Source organism: Echiichthys vipera (genome assembly GCF_963691815.1).
Source record: "Echiichthys vipera genome assembly, chromosome: 13".
In the NCBI taxonomy this organism is placed as follows: domain Eukaryota; kingdom Metazoa; phylum Chordata; class Actinopteri; order Perciformes; family Trachinidae; genus Echiichthys; species Echiichthys vipera.
In genome coordinates, this window is record NC_139838.1 from 26736155 (window position 1) to 26755350 (window position 19196).

A 19196-nucleotide genomic window follows, 5' to 3' on the forward strand; every position below is an offset into this window, starting at 1 on the left:
GAGGAGAAGATGCAGGATAAAATGATTTTATCTGCAGAATTATTCTGTTTATATGAAACGTACCAGGTCCAGTCCCAGCCTGGTCAGATGCGTACATGAACTGATGAAGCCTCTTGGATGAGAGGTGAAACATCTTCCTAGACAAACAACCAGTCCAGTTGTTTTTGACTGAAATTGCTTTGAGGATATGAAACGTAATTCACAATTACAAATGATATATTTGCCAATACTGCACTAAGCTGTGAGCGTGGATGAATTATGCAAAATTTCAAGTCAGGTCACAACCATAAGCCTGTAGATCTAGGTATGCTAGTTAGCTGCTTAAACTCTGCACATCATGAATTTCAGGATTAGATTGAATAAAAAATCCTCAATGTAATTTCTTCAGCTTTGAACAACCCTGGCTCTCTGGCTCTGCTTTCTGCACACTTTGATAGCCAATTACATCACAGCTGACTCTTCTCATGCATATATTAGCTGCATGCTAGCTTGTGTGTTTGATTGTTTGTTTGTTTTTTGATTTGCAGTCATTCTTCTGGTCTCTGTTTCCCGGGCAGAGGCGGGGGCCGGGGGCCGGCTACTGTACGATTTGTACGCCAGAAAAACCCGTTTCAGCATTTACAGAATGAGAGGATGGGAGGTCAGGGGGAGAGCAGGAGCAGCGAGAGACTGCAGAATGCTGAACCGCTGCCCGGTGTAATAAAAAACCAGAGGAGTCATAAATAACAAGCCAAGGTGAACATGAAAATACTGCTGCAGGATCAATCCATTAGGCCTATGTAAGGGTGCAAATGCTGCCCTCACACACGGACCGCTCTAAAAATAGATCACAGATCGTTGTTGTTTGTTTTGATGATGCCGATTATCTTGGCGGCTTCAAAATAGTACTAAAAAAGGAGAGCTGCGATCTGCGATTCCTCCCTCTCAGCCCTCACTGACAGCTCTACATGCATCGTGCACAGATCATGTTTGACCAAATGTAACCCTGTAAATCCACTTTGAGTCACCGTCGTATATGAAACACCAATAAATGTTTTCTTGTGAAACCTTTTCCATGTTAGCTATAAAAAACCCTCCAACCTACACGGCCGTAAAGTTAAAGACACAGTTTGTTTCCTCAGTTCCTGGAAAGCCGACATCGTTTAGAGACACGAGGTTTTTAATCCACAGACAGTAAATAACTGACTCCTCACATACGGACGCTCGGTCGGGACCTCTTGGCGTCACTTTTTACCGCGCAGGGTCAAGTTTTATAAGACTTTTATAAGTTAAGTATGCTGCATAAGTAAGTTAAAATAAGGCAGCGTTGACTGGACAAGAAGAGTGGTCTCCATGGTGACGGTATGGGTCCACGGTGGTGTTTCAGGACACGAGGGGTTTCATCGCTTCTCAGCACTGCACGCTTGATGGGCTCGTCAAGACGGTTATCAATTCCTTTTCAATGACAAACTGAGAAAACAGGCTTCACCTAACTGGACAGACGTTTCACTGGGCTGCCTGCTCCCAGATTTCATTAGGCAAAGGATTTTAAAATATTCTCTAATATTACGAAGATAGTTCACCAGCAGGTGTTTCCAAAGCATCTGAGGTGAGAAATAAGCTGCTGAATTTTTCGGTTAGTTTAAAGGGGACCTATTATACTCGTTTTCAGGCTCATACGTGTATTTTGTGTTGCTAGAACATGTTTGCATGCTTTGTTGTTCAAAGATTGCTCATGGCTGCTGCACCTGAATTCACTCTTCTGTAGCAGCAGCTCTGTAAGACCCCCTCCCGAAAGCCCAGTCTGCTGTGATTGGTCAGCACTTCTGGGTCTCCGCTCCACTGTCCCGTTCCTTCTGCAGAAGACTGACGGCAACTGAGTGTAAAATGGGATGTTCTAGCGTCAAAAGTCACAAATAAAGCCTCCTAAACCAAACACACAACAGCTGTATGTTGCAGCAGGACTCTGATCCGAAATTAGGGAGCAGTGAACAACGCAAGCAAGCAATATTACAGCTTCGTCTGCTGTTAGCATGTAGCTACATGTAGTGAACAGCAGCACGTTCTACCGGAGCTGTGCGTGGCTGTACTTCGTGGGTGTGCCCGGCGTCCCGTGTCTGGAGCAGATGACCTCATTTGAAAAACCGCAAAGGCTCGACGTCAGATCAGACGTCACCTCAAGCGTGTCTCATGCAGATGCTAAAGGCTGCCTTCTGTGTCGTAACAGTCACTGACATATTTGAAGGGTTGTGAGTGAGAACAGGTCAAAATAACTAAAGGTATGTTTGAACACATGCACGTAAACCAGTTTAAAGGCACTTTCAAATATGTTTCACGGCTCGGTTTAGTCAAAGAGGGGCGATGCCAGAATAACAGCACTCTAATGAGGGATTTGTGGGATGTGCTCAGAGCCCCCAGACACACACACACACACACACACACACACACACACACACACACACACGAGTCCATTCACAACAGCTTTCTTCACAGTTTCTTGTCTTCCCCAGCATTGATGTAAAGCTGTAGAAGAGCCGAGGTGAAGACCGTGAAGGTGGTTTTAGTCCATGGACTCAAGGTCCTGCGGATAAGATCCTCTTTATCTACAAACGTGACCTCTTGTTAAGTCTTGGACTTTACCGTGTTTACTCAGATGACATCATCCTTACACATCCACCAAATGCGAGGAGGTGGATAGTTCACACACACCTCCACCTAAATCGTCCCGTCGAAGTGTTGGTTCAGGTTTTCCTGAAAAACCTAAAAGGAGAAAGTGACTTTTGACCTCTCAGTCCCCACTTTGCTTCGTGCTTTTCCCAGAAGCACTTTAATCACTCCGGCGTCCACTGCCAAATATTATATCACTGCTGGTTTGAGCCAACAACGAATTCTAGCTGCTGAGATAAAGAGATCATCTGTGAGGAACGAGTCCAAGTCATGTCGCAAACCACCCTGAGCCAAAACTCGTGAATTAGCGAGCTTGTTAAAGGGAGACAGTTTGACTATCGTTTCACACTTGGGAAGCAGGTCTGAGGGGCCGAGGTGGGGGGACGCTGGCCGCTGGCCTGAGAACTATCCACCTCCTCGCATTTCACCTGATACGTTGCATTAACGCTGCGTGTCTCGAGCACGCCAGGGTTGCGTAACAGGCGAGTGTGAGCTGTGAGATGCGTGGTTGTCTTGCCAAAGTGTCAGTAAGAAAGTGAGAAAAGCAAGGCTAGAAGCTGAGAGGCTGATCATAAATACATCCTTTTATCGCAGTCATAAATATATTAATACATAAAATGCAGATCTGTCACATATGTCACATTATGTGGCAGCCGCTGATATCAGTGTCCGCGGTGGAGTGATAATAAAAGTGTGCATGTTATCACACACCTGTACAGCAGCTGTTGTTCTTACTATTGTGCTGCCTTCAAGTGCTGCTGGAAAAATCTGAACTAATCGCTGTAAACTATACTATAAGAGGTTTTGTTATTATGTAGGTTCAGGTTTGTTTCCTGTCCTGGCACAGACACACACACACACACACACACAAAGACATCCTACTCCACACCTCTCCCATGTCAGATCGCAGAGCCCCTCTTTGAGCTCAGTGTTTTCACCTGAGTGTTTGAACTTTGTTGTAAAGCTCCTGCTGCTGTGATATGTGGCCTAGAGAAAGGATGGGCATGTAGGATTTAAGTTGTAAATAACAAAAAATGCAATTTGTGTTTATGCTCTTTAGGTCCATGAAAGTGAATTAATGGTCTTTCAGGAGCCCATTGCTGCTTTGTTGTGTGTGTAGGGACTCTTCTCATGCTGCTGCAGAGGTTTGCTGTTATTTTCAGCAGCATTAGTGGTTAAAAAGACGTTTGAATGCCTTCACTGTACTGCCCCGAGCTAATCACTGTTAGCCTCGTCCGGCTGTTAGCCACTCTCCTGGATTTCTCCGTTAATAGTTGTTACAGGAAAACAACTTTCTCGATGGCTTATTTGATGTTTGTAAGTGCAGAAAAATGCATAACTTTCAGCCTTAATATGAGTTAAACAGTTGAGTTGTATAAAAAATGCATCCCGTTGTCATTCATTCATTCATTCATCTTCAACCGCTTGTCCCCTATCAAGGTCGCGGGGGCTGGAGCCGATCCCAGCGGACAGTCTATCACAGGACACATAGAGACGAACAGGGACAGACAACCATTCACACCTACGGGTGATTTAGAGTCATCAATGAACCGAACACCTGCACGTCTTTGGACTGTGGGAGGAAACCGGAGAACCCGGAGAAAACCCACGCAGACACGGGGACAACATGCAAACTCCACACAGAAGGGCCCAGGCCGGGATTCAAACCTGAAACCCTCTTGCCGTGAGGTGACAGTGTAACCACCACACCACTGTGTCACCCATGAATCGTGAAATTAGCTAAAGAGACCAAAACTGTCTTTTGTACCCGGCTGTAAACATGTTTACTTTAACTGTAGAGTTGGGCATTTTAACATGGGGGTCGATGAGGATTGACTCAAGCGGCCATTCGAGAAACTGCAGTTTTGTGGACTTGACTTCATCTCTCACGGCATCACATGCAACATTTGTTGAGATATCACAATCTGGACTAACTAACTCACTCACTAACCTGCGGCTAAAAAGCACATCTGCATTATCATTTAGCACCTTATATGAAGGGAACTCTCAGTTCTGCTGGCGTCGTAGCTTCAGAGCAGCACGTGAGCGCAGACTGAAGCCTCATTTGGATCTGAAGGTGGCAAACGGATCTCCTGTCAGGGGTACATGTTGTTTCCTGACGGCGACACCTCTCTGGGCACCTGCTCCAGTTATTTTCATCACAGCCTCAAGCCAAATCAAAAATCCACTTGTCAATTTATTTTATGAAGTGCTGATGCGCGTGGCTTTGAAAGTGATGCAAAGCTAAGATTAGCCTCGGTGATATAAGAGTGTGTGTGCCTGTCTGACCCCGGCCAGACCAGACACACTGACCACACGCTCAACAGCCCGTCTTATACTGGAGTGTTGCAGAGTTTGAACCATTGAAATCTGATCCATCATCGTGACAGATTTCGCTCTCTAAAGAGGGAAACAGCATCTGAATGTGGGGAGATCAAGTGTATTAAGCCTTGAATCTCTCTGTGTGTAAGTTTGGCTGCAACGAGGATCCAAATGAATCCATCAGAACGACATGTGTGATGGTGTTATGGACGGATGTGCGGCTCGGTGTGGGTTACAGAGGAGGAGGTGACCCAGATCGAGCTCACCCAGAGGAAGAAGCACTCACATGTCTGACTGAAGTAAAAGTCACAATACTGCTCAGTGAAAATACTCAGACACATCCAGGGCTGTCACACCTTTGTTTAAATACCAAAAGACTCAAATGAGCTGAAGAGAAGTGACAAGAATGTGAGGAAGATGAATGGAGCAGCAGAGGTCTGTCAGTGTGTCCGTCCAGCTGTCTGTCGCTCTCTCTTTCTGTCCGTCAGCAGAGCTAAAAGTTACTGCTCAATGAGATCATGTCCTGACCTTCCGCAATATCTCTCCCTCCTGGGACCGACCCTCTTACCTAACCGGCTTCTTACAGTGTGTGTGTGTGTGTACTGGTGGTGGTGCCACGACAAGCGACAGTGGAGGAAGGACTTAAAGCCTTTATCCAAAAGTAACAATAACAGTGTACAAGTACAAAAGTGCAGAAGTATAAGTAAAGTGTACTTTTACTGAGGTGCAAAAAAAAGAAGTCAAAGATTATTTTTCAGCAGTTTTCCAAGCCTTTATTATGAAGGACAGACAGGAAATGGGGTGAGAGAGAGAGAGAGAGGGGGGACATGCAGCAAAGGGCCGCAGGTCGGAGTCAAACCCACGGCCGCTGCCTCGAGGACTTTCAGCCTCTTTACATGGGGCGACAGCTCTGACCACTGTTCCACTGGCCGCCCCATCAAAAGCCATGTTTAACTACTTCATGCAGTTCAGTTGCCGCTCTGAAATAGGCACAATTTCCACCAAAGTAGACCCATGTTTTGGGATTGTTATCCATAATACCCGTAATTCTCGTTGTATTTCAAGTTTTCGGAGAGAAAACTCGACTTCAGCGTCTCCTCTTTGCTCCGTTCTCAGGCTTTAGAAAATCCAGTATACTGAATATTACACGGCTCTGACCAATCACAGGTCATTTCAGAAAGGAAGTGCTCCTATTGGCTCAGGACAGAGCTGCAGGAAGAGGTCGCACTTTACTTTAGAGTCTGACTTTTGCCTTTTACCTGCTGCAGCTTCATGAACACTAGATGCACAGACATCCACTCATCTTCATCATTGATAACCCTCCTGTTGGAACCAGGAACAGTTAACACAACAACCAATGAATCAGCGTTCAATGCTTTATGATCCAGAATGTCCGTGCTCATAGTTTTGGCCTTAGTCGTCATTATATCTGTGTGTGTGTGTGTGTTGAAGGTCAGTTCATCCCCTCTCGACCTTCACATGAGCGAGTTTTACATGCAGCTGTGGTGAGTTTAAACAGGTGTCTCGGACTTTAACTCATGTAGAATATAATTAAATAGCCCTGATACTTTTATTGTCTTAAGTCTTTTCAAATTACTGTAGAAGAAGAATTCCTTATTATTACTACTAGTATTATTACTCGACACACACACACACACACACACACACACACACACACACACACACACACACACACACACACACACACACACACACACACACACACACACACACACACACACACACACACACACACACACACACACACACACACACACACACACACACACACACACACACACACACACACACACACACACACACACACACACACACACACACACACACACACACACGAGAGAGAGCGAGGGGGCTGCCAGTGACCAGCGCCCCCAGCAGTTGGGGGTTCAGTGCCTTGCTCAACAGCACCTCTGCAGTGCCCAGGAGGTGAACTAGCACCTCTCCAGCCACCAGTCCACACTCCATTCACAGGGATTCGAGCCGGCGACCCTCCGGTTCCCAGGCGAGTCACCTATGGACTGAGCTACTGCCGCCCCAGAAGCGGGTTTATTGAGAGATACTATAATCCCAGAGTTTTGGCTCCACCCTCAGGATTATTAAAACATTATTAAAGTCTAGCAGAAGAGAGATAATTCAGATTATAGCTGGAATAAATACAGTTCCTCATAAACAGTCTGAAGGCATTCATGATGTTGATGTTTGTGGTTACAGGAATAAGACCCGATGCGTCCTTTGAAAGGATTTATTGCCTCTTTTCTCATTAAATCGGACACAAATCAAAAGTGTTAGTCCAGTGATTTCACAGCCAGAGTGGAATGAGTGAGAAACTTTTTAAATACATTTCAGCCGGCATCACGAGCAATGTAAACACAACACACACACGGCGACACGTCATCAATCAGCCCTGCGTCCTAATGCCAGTTAAGTGCAGGTCATGTGAGCTGATCACAGCGAACCTTCAAAATAAAACGCAAACAAAAGGAATTCACAGTCGAGGAGACGTTTAGGACCATTCACAGGTTAAAGTCCTGTTAAATCACAGCGCAAAAATCATAATTAACATATCGTTTGCTGCCATTAAGACATTCATCAGATGAAGTAAGACAATCATTGTTTTTCCCCAGTGTACTAACAGGAACCCACACTTTCCCTCTAACTGCAGACATGATGGGAGGGATATCAATCATCTCACAGTAAGAAAAGAAATACGAGCATTTACCAAAACGTCAAACTACTCCTTTAAGTTCCAGATATTTTCTACAGATTTCCTAAAGCTGCTGTCGAACCGCGGCTTCACACTGGTGTTGAGCAGCTTCTGCATCAGGAACCGTCTTTACTTTACTTTTCCTTCCATGAAACATTCAGGATTTAGTGCGAAGGTCGTGATCAGGGCTGTTTTTGCAGGTAAACAACAGCTCCCTAAACATTTTACTGTTAAAAAAAAAAAGCCTCACGTCATTTTCACAAAAGAAAAAGCAGGTCCACTGTAACTGAACGCCTCTCCGTCTGCCGTCTCTTGAACAGAATGGTGCTTGTTACAGAAGGGGAGGTGCAGGTGCATCTAAATGGAAATCTGGGGGACATTATTAGTTTACTTCATTCATTCATTCAGTTTCAACCTCTTGTCCCTGTTGGTGTCGCAGGGGCTGGAGCCGATCCCAGCTGACGTTGGGCGTGAGGCGGGGTCCACCCTGGACAGGACGCCAGTCTATCACAGGACACATAGAGACGAACAGAGACAGACAACCATTCACACCTACGGGTGATTTAGAGTCATCAATGAACCGAACACCTGCACGTCTTTGGACTGTGGGAGGAAACCGGAGAACCCGGAGAAAACCCACGCAGACACGGGGACAACATGCAAACTCCACACAGAAGGGCCCCAGCCGGGATTCGAACCAGAGACTGTCTCGCTGTGAGGCGACAGAGCTAACCACTTCATGTTTAATGTAAAAAGTGAAGCTGGGGTTTTTATTTCCAACAAATCCCCACATTAAATATTTCATTTGATGGGTCTTAAGGGAAGTTTTCAAGGCTAAACAGGACTTTCTCATATTTAGTCCTGCGTTCATTCAATTCTACTGGATTCTGGAAAAATGGGAAAGTTAATTGGGACGAGGTGAAAATGATGATTTGGGTGACGAAGGCCTCAAGTATGTACGTTTGGATATGTTTCATTCTTTGCTAACTCGTTTTTTGTTTTGTTTTTAATGCAATAAACTTATGTAAAAATGTAAAATTACAGCAAAACAAATACATGATTTCAGTGTCACAACAAAAACAAGCTCCCAGGCAGTAAACACAAGTGTGATTTACATTGTAAACATTCAGAGATGTAACATGGCAGACAGGAATGTTAATATACCCCGTGTATATTTCTATAAACACATCTTAAGACCTTTTACCTACATCATCCTGCTTAACGTGGCTCTATGAACACATTAGTAGCTGGTTCCACGCTCAAACCTACAGTGGTGGTTTTAAACAGACATCTGAGACGTGTGGACACAAACAGACAGAGGTGAACAAGCCAAAGATGAGCGAAGCAAGGAACAGAGCATGAACGGCTCGCACACTGCAGGGCTCCAATGATCACGTATAGTTATTGTGCCCCGGAGGCGACGTATGGAGCGAAGCAGGGCTCCTCTTCAGACCACCGCGGCACACTAACACGTGTGTGTGTGTGTGATAATTGGAGCCCTGCGGTGTGTGAGCTATTCAGTCCTGGTGTTTTTGACAATGACATACTCCACGAGTCACAGTGTGAAGATGGGAACGGGTCCTTTAATCCCCGGTTCAGTCTGAAAATCCTACTTCTCTGTAAAGTAAAAACTCCTGGGCCTCATTCACCAACATCTTCCTACGTTTCCGCCTTAAATTTGTTCTTAAGATTCATGGCGTGTTTGTACCTCTGTTCTTAAAATGGTGAATCCCATTTCCTCGTTAGCGTGGGCTCGCTCATCCTAATCCTAATCCTAAACCCAGCCTCAGGTGTTGTCCCTCGTCACTTAGCTCATCTGTATTATCCAATGAAAGCGAGGAACAAATCCCCAAAATAATCTTTAAAAAATCAAATTATAAATTAAAATAATGAAAATATAATAAATGCTGAGGATATTTTAAATCCTATGATCTAATCCATGATCTCACTGTATAAATGTGTGAGACTCAAATGTGAGTGTGTGGATTTTGTTTTTCCTTGAGATCAAATCAAAGTAAGAAAACATCCGTTAACGTCAGAATCTCTGTAAAAACCGTGTGAGTGGGTTTTAAGAAGTAACAGCTTCTTAATGTGAGCACTTTACACCAGTTCTTAAATCATTACACCGGCTTCCTGTACATCAGAGAATCGATTTCAAAATCTCACGTATAAATCACTACATGGTCCAGGGCCGAGGTATATCACTGATATGCTCCCACTACATAAGCCTTCTAGAAAACTAAGATCCTCTGAGGTTGGCAGAGTAAACTCAAATCAAGGGAAAGCATCTTTCAGTCATTATGCAACAAACAGCTGGAATAAACTTCCTGAAGAAGTGAGACTTTCACTCTGACCACTTTTAAAACTAGACTGAACACTTTTATGTTCACCTCAGCTTTCTGCTAAATCTTTGCACTTTTAACGTCCGCACTGTTTTATTATTGTCTGTGTTTTTATTCTCTTTGTCTTTCTTTGATGCATTTTTTAATTCATGACATGTTGCTATGAAGCACTTTGAGTCTGCCTTGTGTATGAAAAGTGCGTTACAAATAAAGCTGCCTTGCCTTAATGACGGTCGGTAAACGAGGCCCATTGTCCTCTCTTCAGAACTTCTATTTAAATAAATTAAACTGATGCTGTCATTTCATAATTAGGCTCAATCCCATTAGAAATAATAAGGCGGGGATACAGAAAGAGTACGATGTAAGTGCCAGTTTTAGAGCGGTAAAGAAACTGTTTAACAGGTAAAGTAGCGTTCACTTGAGGGGAGCGGTGCAGCACATCATTCACAGCAGCAGGAAACAGAAAGCACTGAGCTGTAGCACTGTGCACGGCCTGCAGGGGAAGCTGTTACAGTGAGAAACATATTCAAGAGCTGAGCTAAAGCTCTGCCCAGAGAGCCATCTGCTGGGGAGGTGCTGCAGACACACACAGAGAGGAACACCTGCTGCTCAGGACGTCACACTTAGCCCTTACATATTTATGGAAATGGCTCATATCGTGTAATGGCTTTAAAAACAGATCAACGCTTCATTTCCTGTCAAGAGTGTTTGAAAGAACCACGGTTCTTTCTGAACGAAATGATGTTGGGACTTGTTTCTACAGCTCGGTGGAGTTTCACGTCCCTGCTCTGGGATCAGTGTGTGGGCGTTACGCTCAGTGTGATGCACGGGAAGCTACGGACACAGATGCAGGCGAGATGAGAGATCACAACCGACGCCGACGGCTCAAAACTGGATCCAGTTGGTGGCGTTCTGTGGTTGTGAGGGTGGAGGAGCGGAGCTGGAACACACACACACACACACACACACACACACACACACACACACACACACACACACACACACACACACACACACACACACACACACACACACACACACACACACACACACACACACACACACACACACACACACACACACACACACACACACACACACACACACACACACACACACACACACACACACACACACACACACACACACACACACACACACACACACACACACACACACACACACACACACACACACACACACACACACACACACACACACACACACACACACACACACAGGTTAGTTTTAATGTATTCTGATATCATCATATTAATGGACCATACCAGTGTTCTGCAGGTTACGAAATATGATTAAAAAACACAATAAACTATTTAAAGACTATAAATCTTACAGTTTTTTCCTGAAACATCTTACATAGTTCATTTACATTACATGGCTAAAAGTATATGGACTCATGTTGCTGCTCAGAGACGAGGGATCAGGGGTTACCCATCTTTTTACGATTACGTTGAGGTCCCACTGTGCACTGTGTATATACACACTATGTATATATTGGATTCTATGTATGTTATGTACAAAGTGTTTATTTGCTGACCCACTGCTGCTGTAACAAAAATAATTTCCCAAGCTCTCGATCTACCGGTCAGTCTTCGTTCCTACCCTCACCTATGGTCATGAAAGCTGGGTCATGACTGAAAGAACCAGGTCAAGGGTACAAGCGGCCGAAATGGGTTTCCTCAGGAGGGGGGCTGGAGTCTCCCTTAGAGAGACTCCAGCCCCCTCTTCAGCCTCTTATCCGGGGTCGGGTCTCGGGGGCAGCAGCTTTAGCAGGGGACCCCAAACTTCCCTTTCCCGGGCCACATTAACCAGCTCTAACTGGGGGATCCTGAGGCGTTCCCAGGCCAGTGTGGAGATCTAATCTCTCCACCTGGTCCTGGGTCTTCCCCGAGGCCTCCTCCCAGCTGGACGTGCCTGGAACACCTCCCTAGGGAGGCGCCCAGGGTTCATCCTTACTAGATGATCCTGAACCACCTCAACTGGCTCCTTTCAACGCAAAGGAGCAGCGGCTCTACTCCGAGTTCCTCACGAATGGCTGAACTTCTCCCCCTCTCTCTAAGGGAGACTCCAGCCCCCTCCTGAGAAAACCGAATAACGGCCGCGTGTATCCGCGACCTTGTTCTTTCCATCATGACCCAGCTTTCATGACCACAGGTGAGGTAGGAACAAAGATTGAGTCCAGAAGACAAGACCTTCTTCCTGCATTTACTTTCTTGCTCCCACCACTGATGCATCAGACCAATTAGCCGTGTGAACGTACTCATGTGGTTTGCCGTGATGCATTTTAGTTAGCTTGGATTTTTTTCTGTGTGAAAACAAACCTAAAAACATGGGAAAAAAACTCCAAGTTCACAAAACTCACCACCTGACTCGGACCAGAGCAAAGAAACTGCTGTGAAAACGCCCTTAAAATAACTTCATGTGGTGTTTAAGAACTTGACCGGCCTTCACAGTTACAATGAACTGGACCTTGGCACCCTCACTAATGCTCCTGTGGCTGAATGGGAGCAAATCCCTGCAACCCATTCCCAAAACCTTGTGTAAAGCCAGATCCCTGTGTGGGTGTCCTCATAGTGCATATAACAAAACTCACCTTGCAGTGGCGGAGAAGTCCCCCCAGAGATCTGAACCAGGGTTTGACTGAACCACAGTGTTGGAGTTACTACTGTCCAGCTCCAACAGGCAGCCTGAGCGACACAGAGAGACAAACAGAGCTCCTTTAACAGCAGCTCACGCACAGACTGACACACATTTCACTCCACTTCCTGCAGCCTGAAGCTCTAAAACGCACGACTCATTCAACATGCGACTAAATCCCACAGTGATTAAGAAAATAGGTCGCTCCTGTCGTTGCCCACACGCTGCAGAGATGTTACGCTGCTCCATTTACCCAAATTAAAACAGCTCGGAGCTGCTTTAAGTTTGACTCAGGGTGCCATTTACCTGTTGCCATGTCTCCCGTCTGGGGGACTGTGTTGTGATTGGATGAGCCTGGCGAAGGAGGAGGGGCTATCTTGCCTCCAGGTGGTGGGGGGAGGAGTCCAAACCCACCTGAGCCCTGTGGGCGGGGCTTATCCCTCTTTTTACCTTGCTAGAGACAGAGAAATGTTAAATGACGTCACTCAGATGTTTGAATCTCAACCAGCAGTTTCTTTATGTTAAAATCAGGGAAAAAAGGTATAATATGTAATATTTCTGCATTAAAATGTCATATTTTGTTGAGTTGTGCACTTCTTTAATGGTTTTCATCACGAGGGTGTGTGTGTTTTGGAGAGGAGGGACCTCTGCGGTAAATCCTCCTGAACGACGAACACTGAAGAGTCCTGACTGACATAAGGACAACAGCTCCCAGGAGTCCACGCTACCCGACCACGTCACCACGTCACCTTTGGTTACCATTTTGATTGACAGACTCAAGCTAAATGCCTTTCTTGGACGATAATAAAAAGTAACTGATAAGAGTGTTTTTAAGAGCCGTGTGATGAGAAGTCTGCACTAAATGTTGAATTATGATTCGACAGCTCAGTGGATTACAGAGGTTCCTCGAAGCTTCACATCTCCAGTCATTCTTCGTGCTTCATTTTTTAGTTTATAGGCAGCATCAAGGTATTTCTTAAACTCCTATGAAATGCAATGATTCATTTGTGACAGCTTGCAGGCTAATTCTGTTATAGAAACCACAGCAAAACTCACAATAACTTATATATGTTCTTCTTTGCCTGTAAAACTGTAAACACAAAAAGAACGAGAAGGTATGAGGATGATGAATAAGGCATTATAATGTCACTTTCTACACTTGCCAACAGTCTAACTTTGCTTTAAATTATTTTAAAATGTAGAAGAAGCCGGACACTATGAAGTTCTTACCCCTATGTTGAGTGTTATGGTTTGTCCCTCTTTAAAGCCCAAGTCCAGTTTTGGTCCTGAATCCCCGAGCTGGGCACTTTTACTCAGTTCATTCTCCTGTTTCACCCATCTGCAGGGAGTCAAAGACACACACACACACACACACATACACAAAACATCAGCACGTATACACAAATAGAACAATGCACCTCAGCAGTTTCAAGGGAAACGACAGCCTGCAGCTTTCCACGAGTACAGTCCTGTATAACTCAAAGACTGCGTCTGCTTTGGCATGGACTGCTCATGCTGCAGAGGGTTGTGGGACAGCAGGATGTCAGATTAGCCAACACTGTCAACACTATGAAAGGAAAGCAAACATACAGTAGCATCTATGTCCTGTATGCACTGCTGTGAATGTACATGCTTGTAATCAGACTCTGATCTCTGCTCACTTGAAATGGTCCTGCAAAGCCACGTTGAAATCGAAAGCGTCCCCTCGGTCCCCGAAGCCAACTCCTATGAATGCACTGCGACCTGCGGACGGGAGGTGGAGTTACAGCGACTGACGTGAACAACAGCCGACATGTATAGCTCTTCAGATGTGCATCCTGAAGAAGGGGACTGAGGGCCTTCAAACACCCTCACCGCTGTCGTCCTGTATCCGCAGAACGAAGTATCGGCTGGAGTCGCTGACCGTTTCCATCGCAGTACCGGGGTACTCTCTGATTGGCGCCTGGGCAAACAGCTCCCCTGCAGGACACCAGGAGAAATGACAAGAGATGGGGATCATCTATCTATCTATCTATCCATCTATCCATCCATCCATCAGTTACAGAGGGCTGCACTGTTTTGGGGGTACAACCTTGACAGGTAACCGGTACATCACATGACCATTTGAATTTCAGGGTTCCTACATATTTTTCAAAGTAAATTTCAAGCACTTTTACAATCATTTCAAGGTGCATTTTCATGCTTTTCCAGATTTTACAGCTGTGGTAAACTATACATTTGTATACATTACATGCAGTATATCAAGTTTACTTATTATTGCTTATTCATCACATTAAATCAGAGGTTATTGTCCTATAAACAACCAAAATCCTGTTTCGTGACAGCCTTCTACAGAGGGGTGATCAGTTTAATAGTCTTGCCTTTAGAGCTGCAACAGTTAAGGGATCTGCGTCACCAGTCGGACGGTTTTTGTCTAAATTCTATCAAACCTTCTGTTTAACCTACAAATATAAACGATGGCGTAATGTTTTGGGTTCATTTAATGGTAATAAACTAAAAAGCTATCCTTTTAACGGCCTAATTTATCTTTGTGTTTACCGGAGAGGTCAAAAGGACGCCAACACCGGTGAGTTAGCCGCGTGCTCCTCTCAGCTCTAGTCAGACACCCAGATCTCCTCGCCGTTAAGGTGATAGAATATGACAATGATAATAATTATGGTTGCAAACGTGATCAATGATACATCATCATCATGACGATACAGCGAGACATGCCACTGGTGGTGTTTTTATGGCTACAAATTGTAGAGTTTATAAGTCTAGTGATTCAGGGTATTTAAAATATAGCAGCTTTACAATGAGGTCCTACCCGTGATCTTGTCCTCCAGTTTGACGTACGCCACTTGGCCCTTAGCGGTGATCCTCAGTCGGCCGGACCAGTCCGGAGTATCTAGCTTCCAGTCAGCTGCCCTGTACACAGACAAGGTGGTAGACTTACTGTGATTAGTTCTGCCATTGTAAGATGGTATAATAACAATCTACAGTAACTCTTTGTCACAAATAATATTGACCTGAACCATTAAACTCTGTTAAAGCATTATTTTTAATAATACAACCGTGATGAGAGAATTTGTAAATCGACTTGTACTTATAAAGCACCTTTCTAGTCTTCTGTCTACTCAAGTGTTTGTCACATTCACCCGTTCACACTGATGGCAGTGGACATCCACAGACCATCTAATGTAACCATTCACACCACATTTACACACCCATGAGCAGCACGGGGAGCAATTCAGGGTTCAGTGTCTTGCCCAAGGACACTTCGACATGTGGACCAGGGGGAGGTGGGGATGGAGGACGACCCACTCTTCCACTGAGCCACAGTCGCCCCTTTGTGAGGCTATTGATTAGTGAAGTGACACTAAAAGCACTCAAATCTGAGATGTATCCTAACTTTTTCAGTAAAGACTTAATGCATATTTCATGATTAAAAGATGCAATATGGCTCAAAATAGAAGCAAAACAATTACAAAGAAATTCAAAACAACAATTGACACAAAGACCTAAAATATCTAGAAGTAGCCTTTAAAGTTAGGTGTCTGGCTCCATCCTTCGTAGACAGTGGGGGGGCTCTTACATGTCTGTGCCCAGGGGCCCATTGTCCCATCATCCGCCCATGCACAGGGACGCAAAGTTTGATTATAAAAAACAACATCAAGCAAAAACTGTCAAACCAAACAAACATGAAAGGTTATTTTGCTTTCCTCTTAATTCAACAGCGTCACTGTGAGGGAAACAGGACAACCGAGCTGTCACACAAGAGCGGGGCTGCCCTGGCAAACCGCCCGGCATGATGACACGTACCCCGGCCACACACATCACATCTGACCGCTCCACAGAGAACCAGCCGACGGTTCAAACCGTTAAATATTAACAACCATCACCGGGTGTTCACGGTTTCCTCCCCACAGAATAGCTCCCGAAGTCGTGATTTGTACCCATGTTGTGGCAGTGAGAGTGAAAATGTCCGCACCGAGCGACAGCAAACACCGTTAAACCGCGTTTCACGGCGCCGTTACCGGGCGGCGGTTGTGTCTGTACCTGTACGCCCGGTTTGAAGCCCTCGGCGGGATGCGGTAGACGTTGACATCGGGCTTCACGCACAGGATCGACTCGTACTCGCCCTCGGCCGCCATCTTGGCTCAACTGTTGTTGATGTGGAGTTGTGGTTGTGACTCATTTATTCGGTTCTGTGTGTGTGTGTGTGTGTGTGTGTGTGTGTGTGTGTGTGTGTGTGTGTGTGTGTGTGTGTGTGTGTGTGTGTGTGTGTGTGTGTGTGTGTGTGTGTGTGTGTTTGTGTGTGTGTCAGAGCCGTTATTCATGCAGGATTAAACATGACTTAAAAAAAGAATAAATGCATGAATAAATAAATTAAAGCATAATTAAATCAATAAATGAATGCATTAATATATAAATAAAAAAAATAAATAATAATAATTGCTTTACATTTATTTCTACATTTGTGTTCATTTATATTCCTTTATTTCTGTATTTCTGTTTCCATATGTTAAAGAGGTGAATGGTCCCATTTATTCATGCTTTTATTATTTATTCATTTATTTCAGAATTGACTCATTCATTTATTTATTTCTGTATTTCTGTTTCCATATGTTAAAGAGGTGAATGGTCCCATTTATTCATGCTTTTATTATTTATTCATTTATTTCAGAATTGACTCATTCATTTATTTATTTCTGTATTTATTTATATATTATTTATGCATTTATTTATTGAGACATGTTTAGTCATGGCACTTTCATGAAAGTGTTTGATATTTTTATTTTATTTAGATATTCTGTGTTTCTGTTTCCATGTGTTAAATAGGTATGCGGCCCCATTTAGTCATGCATTTATTATTAATCATTTATTTCAGCATGTTTTCATTTATTTATTTCTGTATTTATTTATATAGTATTAATGCATTTATTTATAGATACATGTTTAGTCATAAGACTTCACTCTCATGAAACTGCTTGATATTCTTATTTTATGTATATATAAATATAAATATGTATTTGTCCATATGTTAAAGAAATAGGAGGTCCCATTAATTCATGCATTCATTATGTATTCATTTATTTCAGCATGTATTCATTAATTTATTTATTCCTGTATTTATTTATGCATTTATTGATGCATTTATTTATTTATGTATTGGGACTTAAGTCATGTTTAGTCACGGCACATCACTCTCATGAAACTGCTTGCTATTTTTATTTTTATATAAATATATATATATGTCTTTGTCCATATATTAAAGAAATAGGAGGTCCCATTAATGCATGCATTTATTATCTATTCATTTATTTATTTATGTAATTATTAATGCATTTATTTATTCATTTATTTATGTATTTATTTATGTGATTATTAATGCATTTTTTTCTTTCTTTATTTATGTATTTATTTATGTAATTATTAATGCATTTTTTTCTTTATTTATGTATTTATTTATGTGATTATTAATGCATTTTTTTCTTTCTTTATTTATGTATTTATTTATGTAATTATTAATGCATTTTTTTCTTTATTTATGTATTTATTTATGTAATTATTAATGCATTTATTTATGTATGTATTTATGTAATTATTAATGCATTTATTTATTTATTTATTTATTTATGTATTTATTTATGTAATTATTAATGCATTTATTTATTTATTTATTTATGTATTTATTTATGTAATTCTTAATGCATTTTTTTCTTTATTTATGTATTTATTTATGTAATTATTAATGCATTTATTTATTTATGTATTGGGATTTAAGTGATGTTTAGTCAGGGCACTTCACTCTCATGAAACTGCTTGATATTTTTAACATATGTATACATCTACATATTTATGTTTCAGAATAAAAGACGCAGAACCGAGCAACATAAACGTGTATTTAATATAAAAATAAAAAAATAATAAAATAAAAGCTATAAGTGTCGTGAGGGGGCGTGGCCTAGCAGGTGCTGAAAACTGCGGAAGCGGAAACCGTCGTCGTGTCTCCGTCTCCTCGAAGATTCCTGAAGCTCAGGGTTAGTCTCTTATTTTCGATGTAAATACACAGATTTAACACACGGACTAAGGGAAATAATGTGCTTTATGTTGAGCTAAAAAGCAGCAGTTGTTTCTCGAAAACACAATCCTTCATTTAGTCGCTTTAGTCTCATATTTAAGCTCTTTCCCGTTGGCTTGGCAACAACGTCCGACCGTTAGCCGCGGTGACGGCAGCTGGCCGTCTTCAGTCGCTCTCCGAGGTCCTGAACACACGATGAACGCATCCTTTAAGTCACGTTACCTACAAACACGTCGACTTACAGTTGATGGGGCTCAGATGGACCATCCAGGTGCACTGTATAAAAAAGGTTTTAGCGTATTTCCTCACACCAGCCCCAGGATGCTGGCAGCTAACTAGCTTGTAGCTTAGCCATTAAGCTAGCTCAGATGAGAGTGTGTGTTTTTGTCGCAGTGATTATGACAGACTGACACACAGCAGCAGGTTTTGGCACACCTTT

General features: G+C 43.2%; 1 protein-coding gene across 1 annotated transcript; it reads right to left on the reverse strand.

Annotated features, from left to right (window-relative positions):
* Nucleotides 1-7262: 7262 nt before the first annotated feature.
* LOC310955847 (adaptin ear-binding coat-associated protein 1-like) lies at nucleotides 7263-16870 on the reverse strand (the record flags this gene model as incomplete). Its single annotated transcript, XM_083925914.1, is given in 10 exon segments — nucleotides 7263-10975; nucleotides 12650-12743; nucleotides 13000-13147; nucleotides 13924-14032; nucleotides 14355-14436; nucleotides 14548-14652; nucleotides 15500-15600; nucleotides 16732-16832; nucleotides 16836-16852; nucleotides 16855-16870. Coding segments are annotated over 10 exon segments (828 nt in total). The 3' UTR covers nucleotides 7263-10920.
* Nucleotides 16871-19196: the final 2326 nt, after the last annotated feature.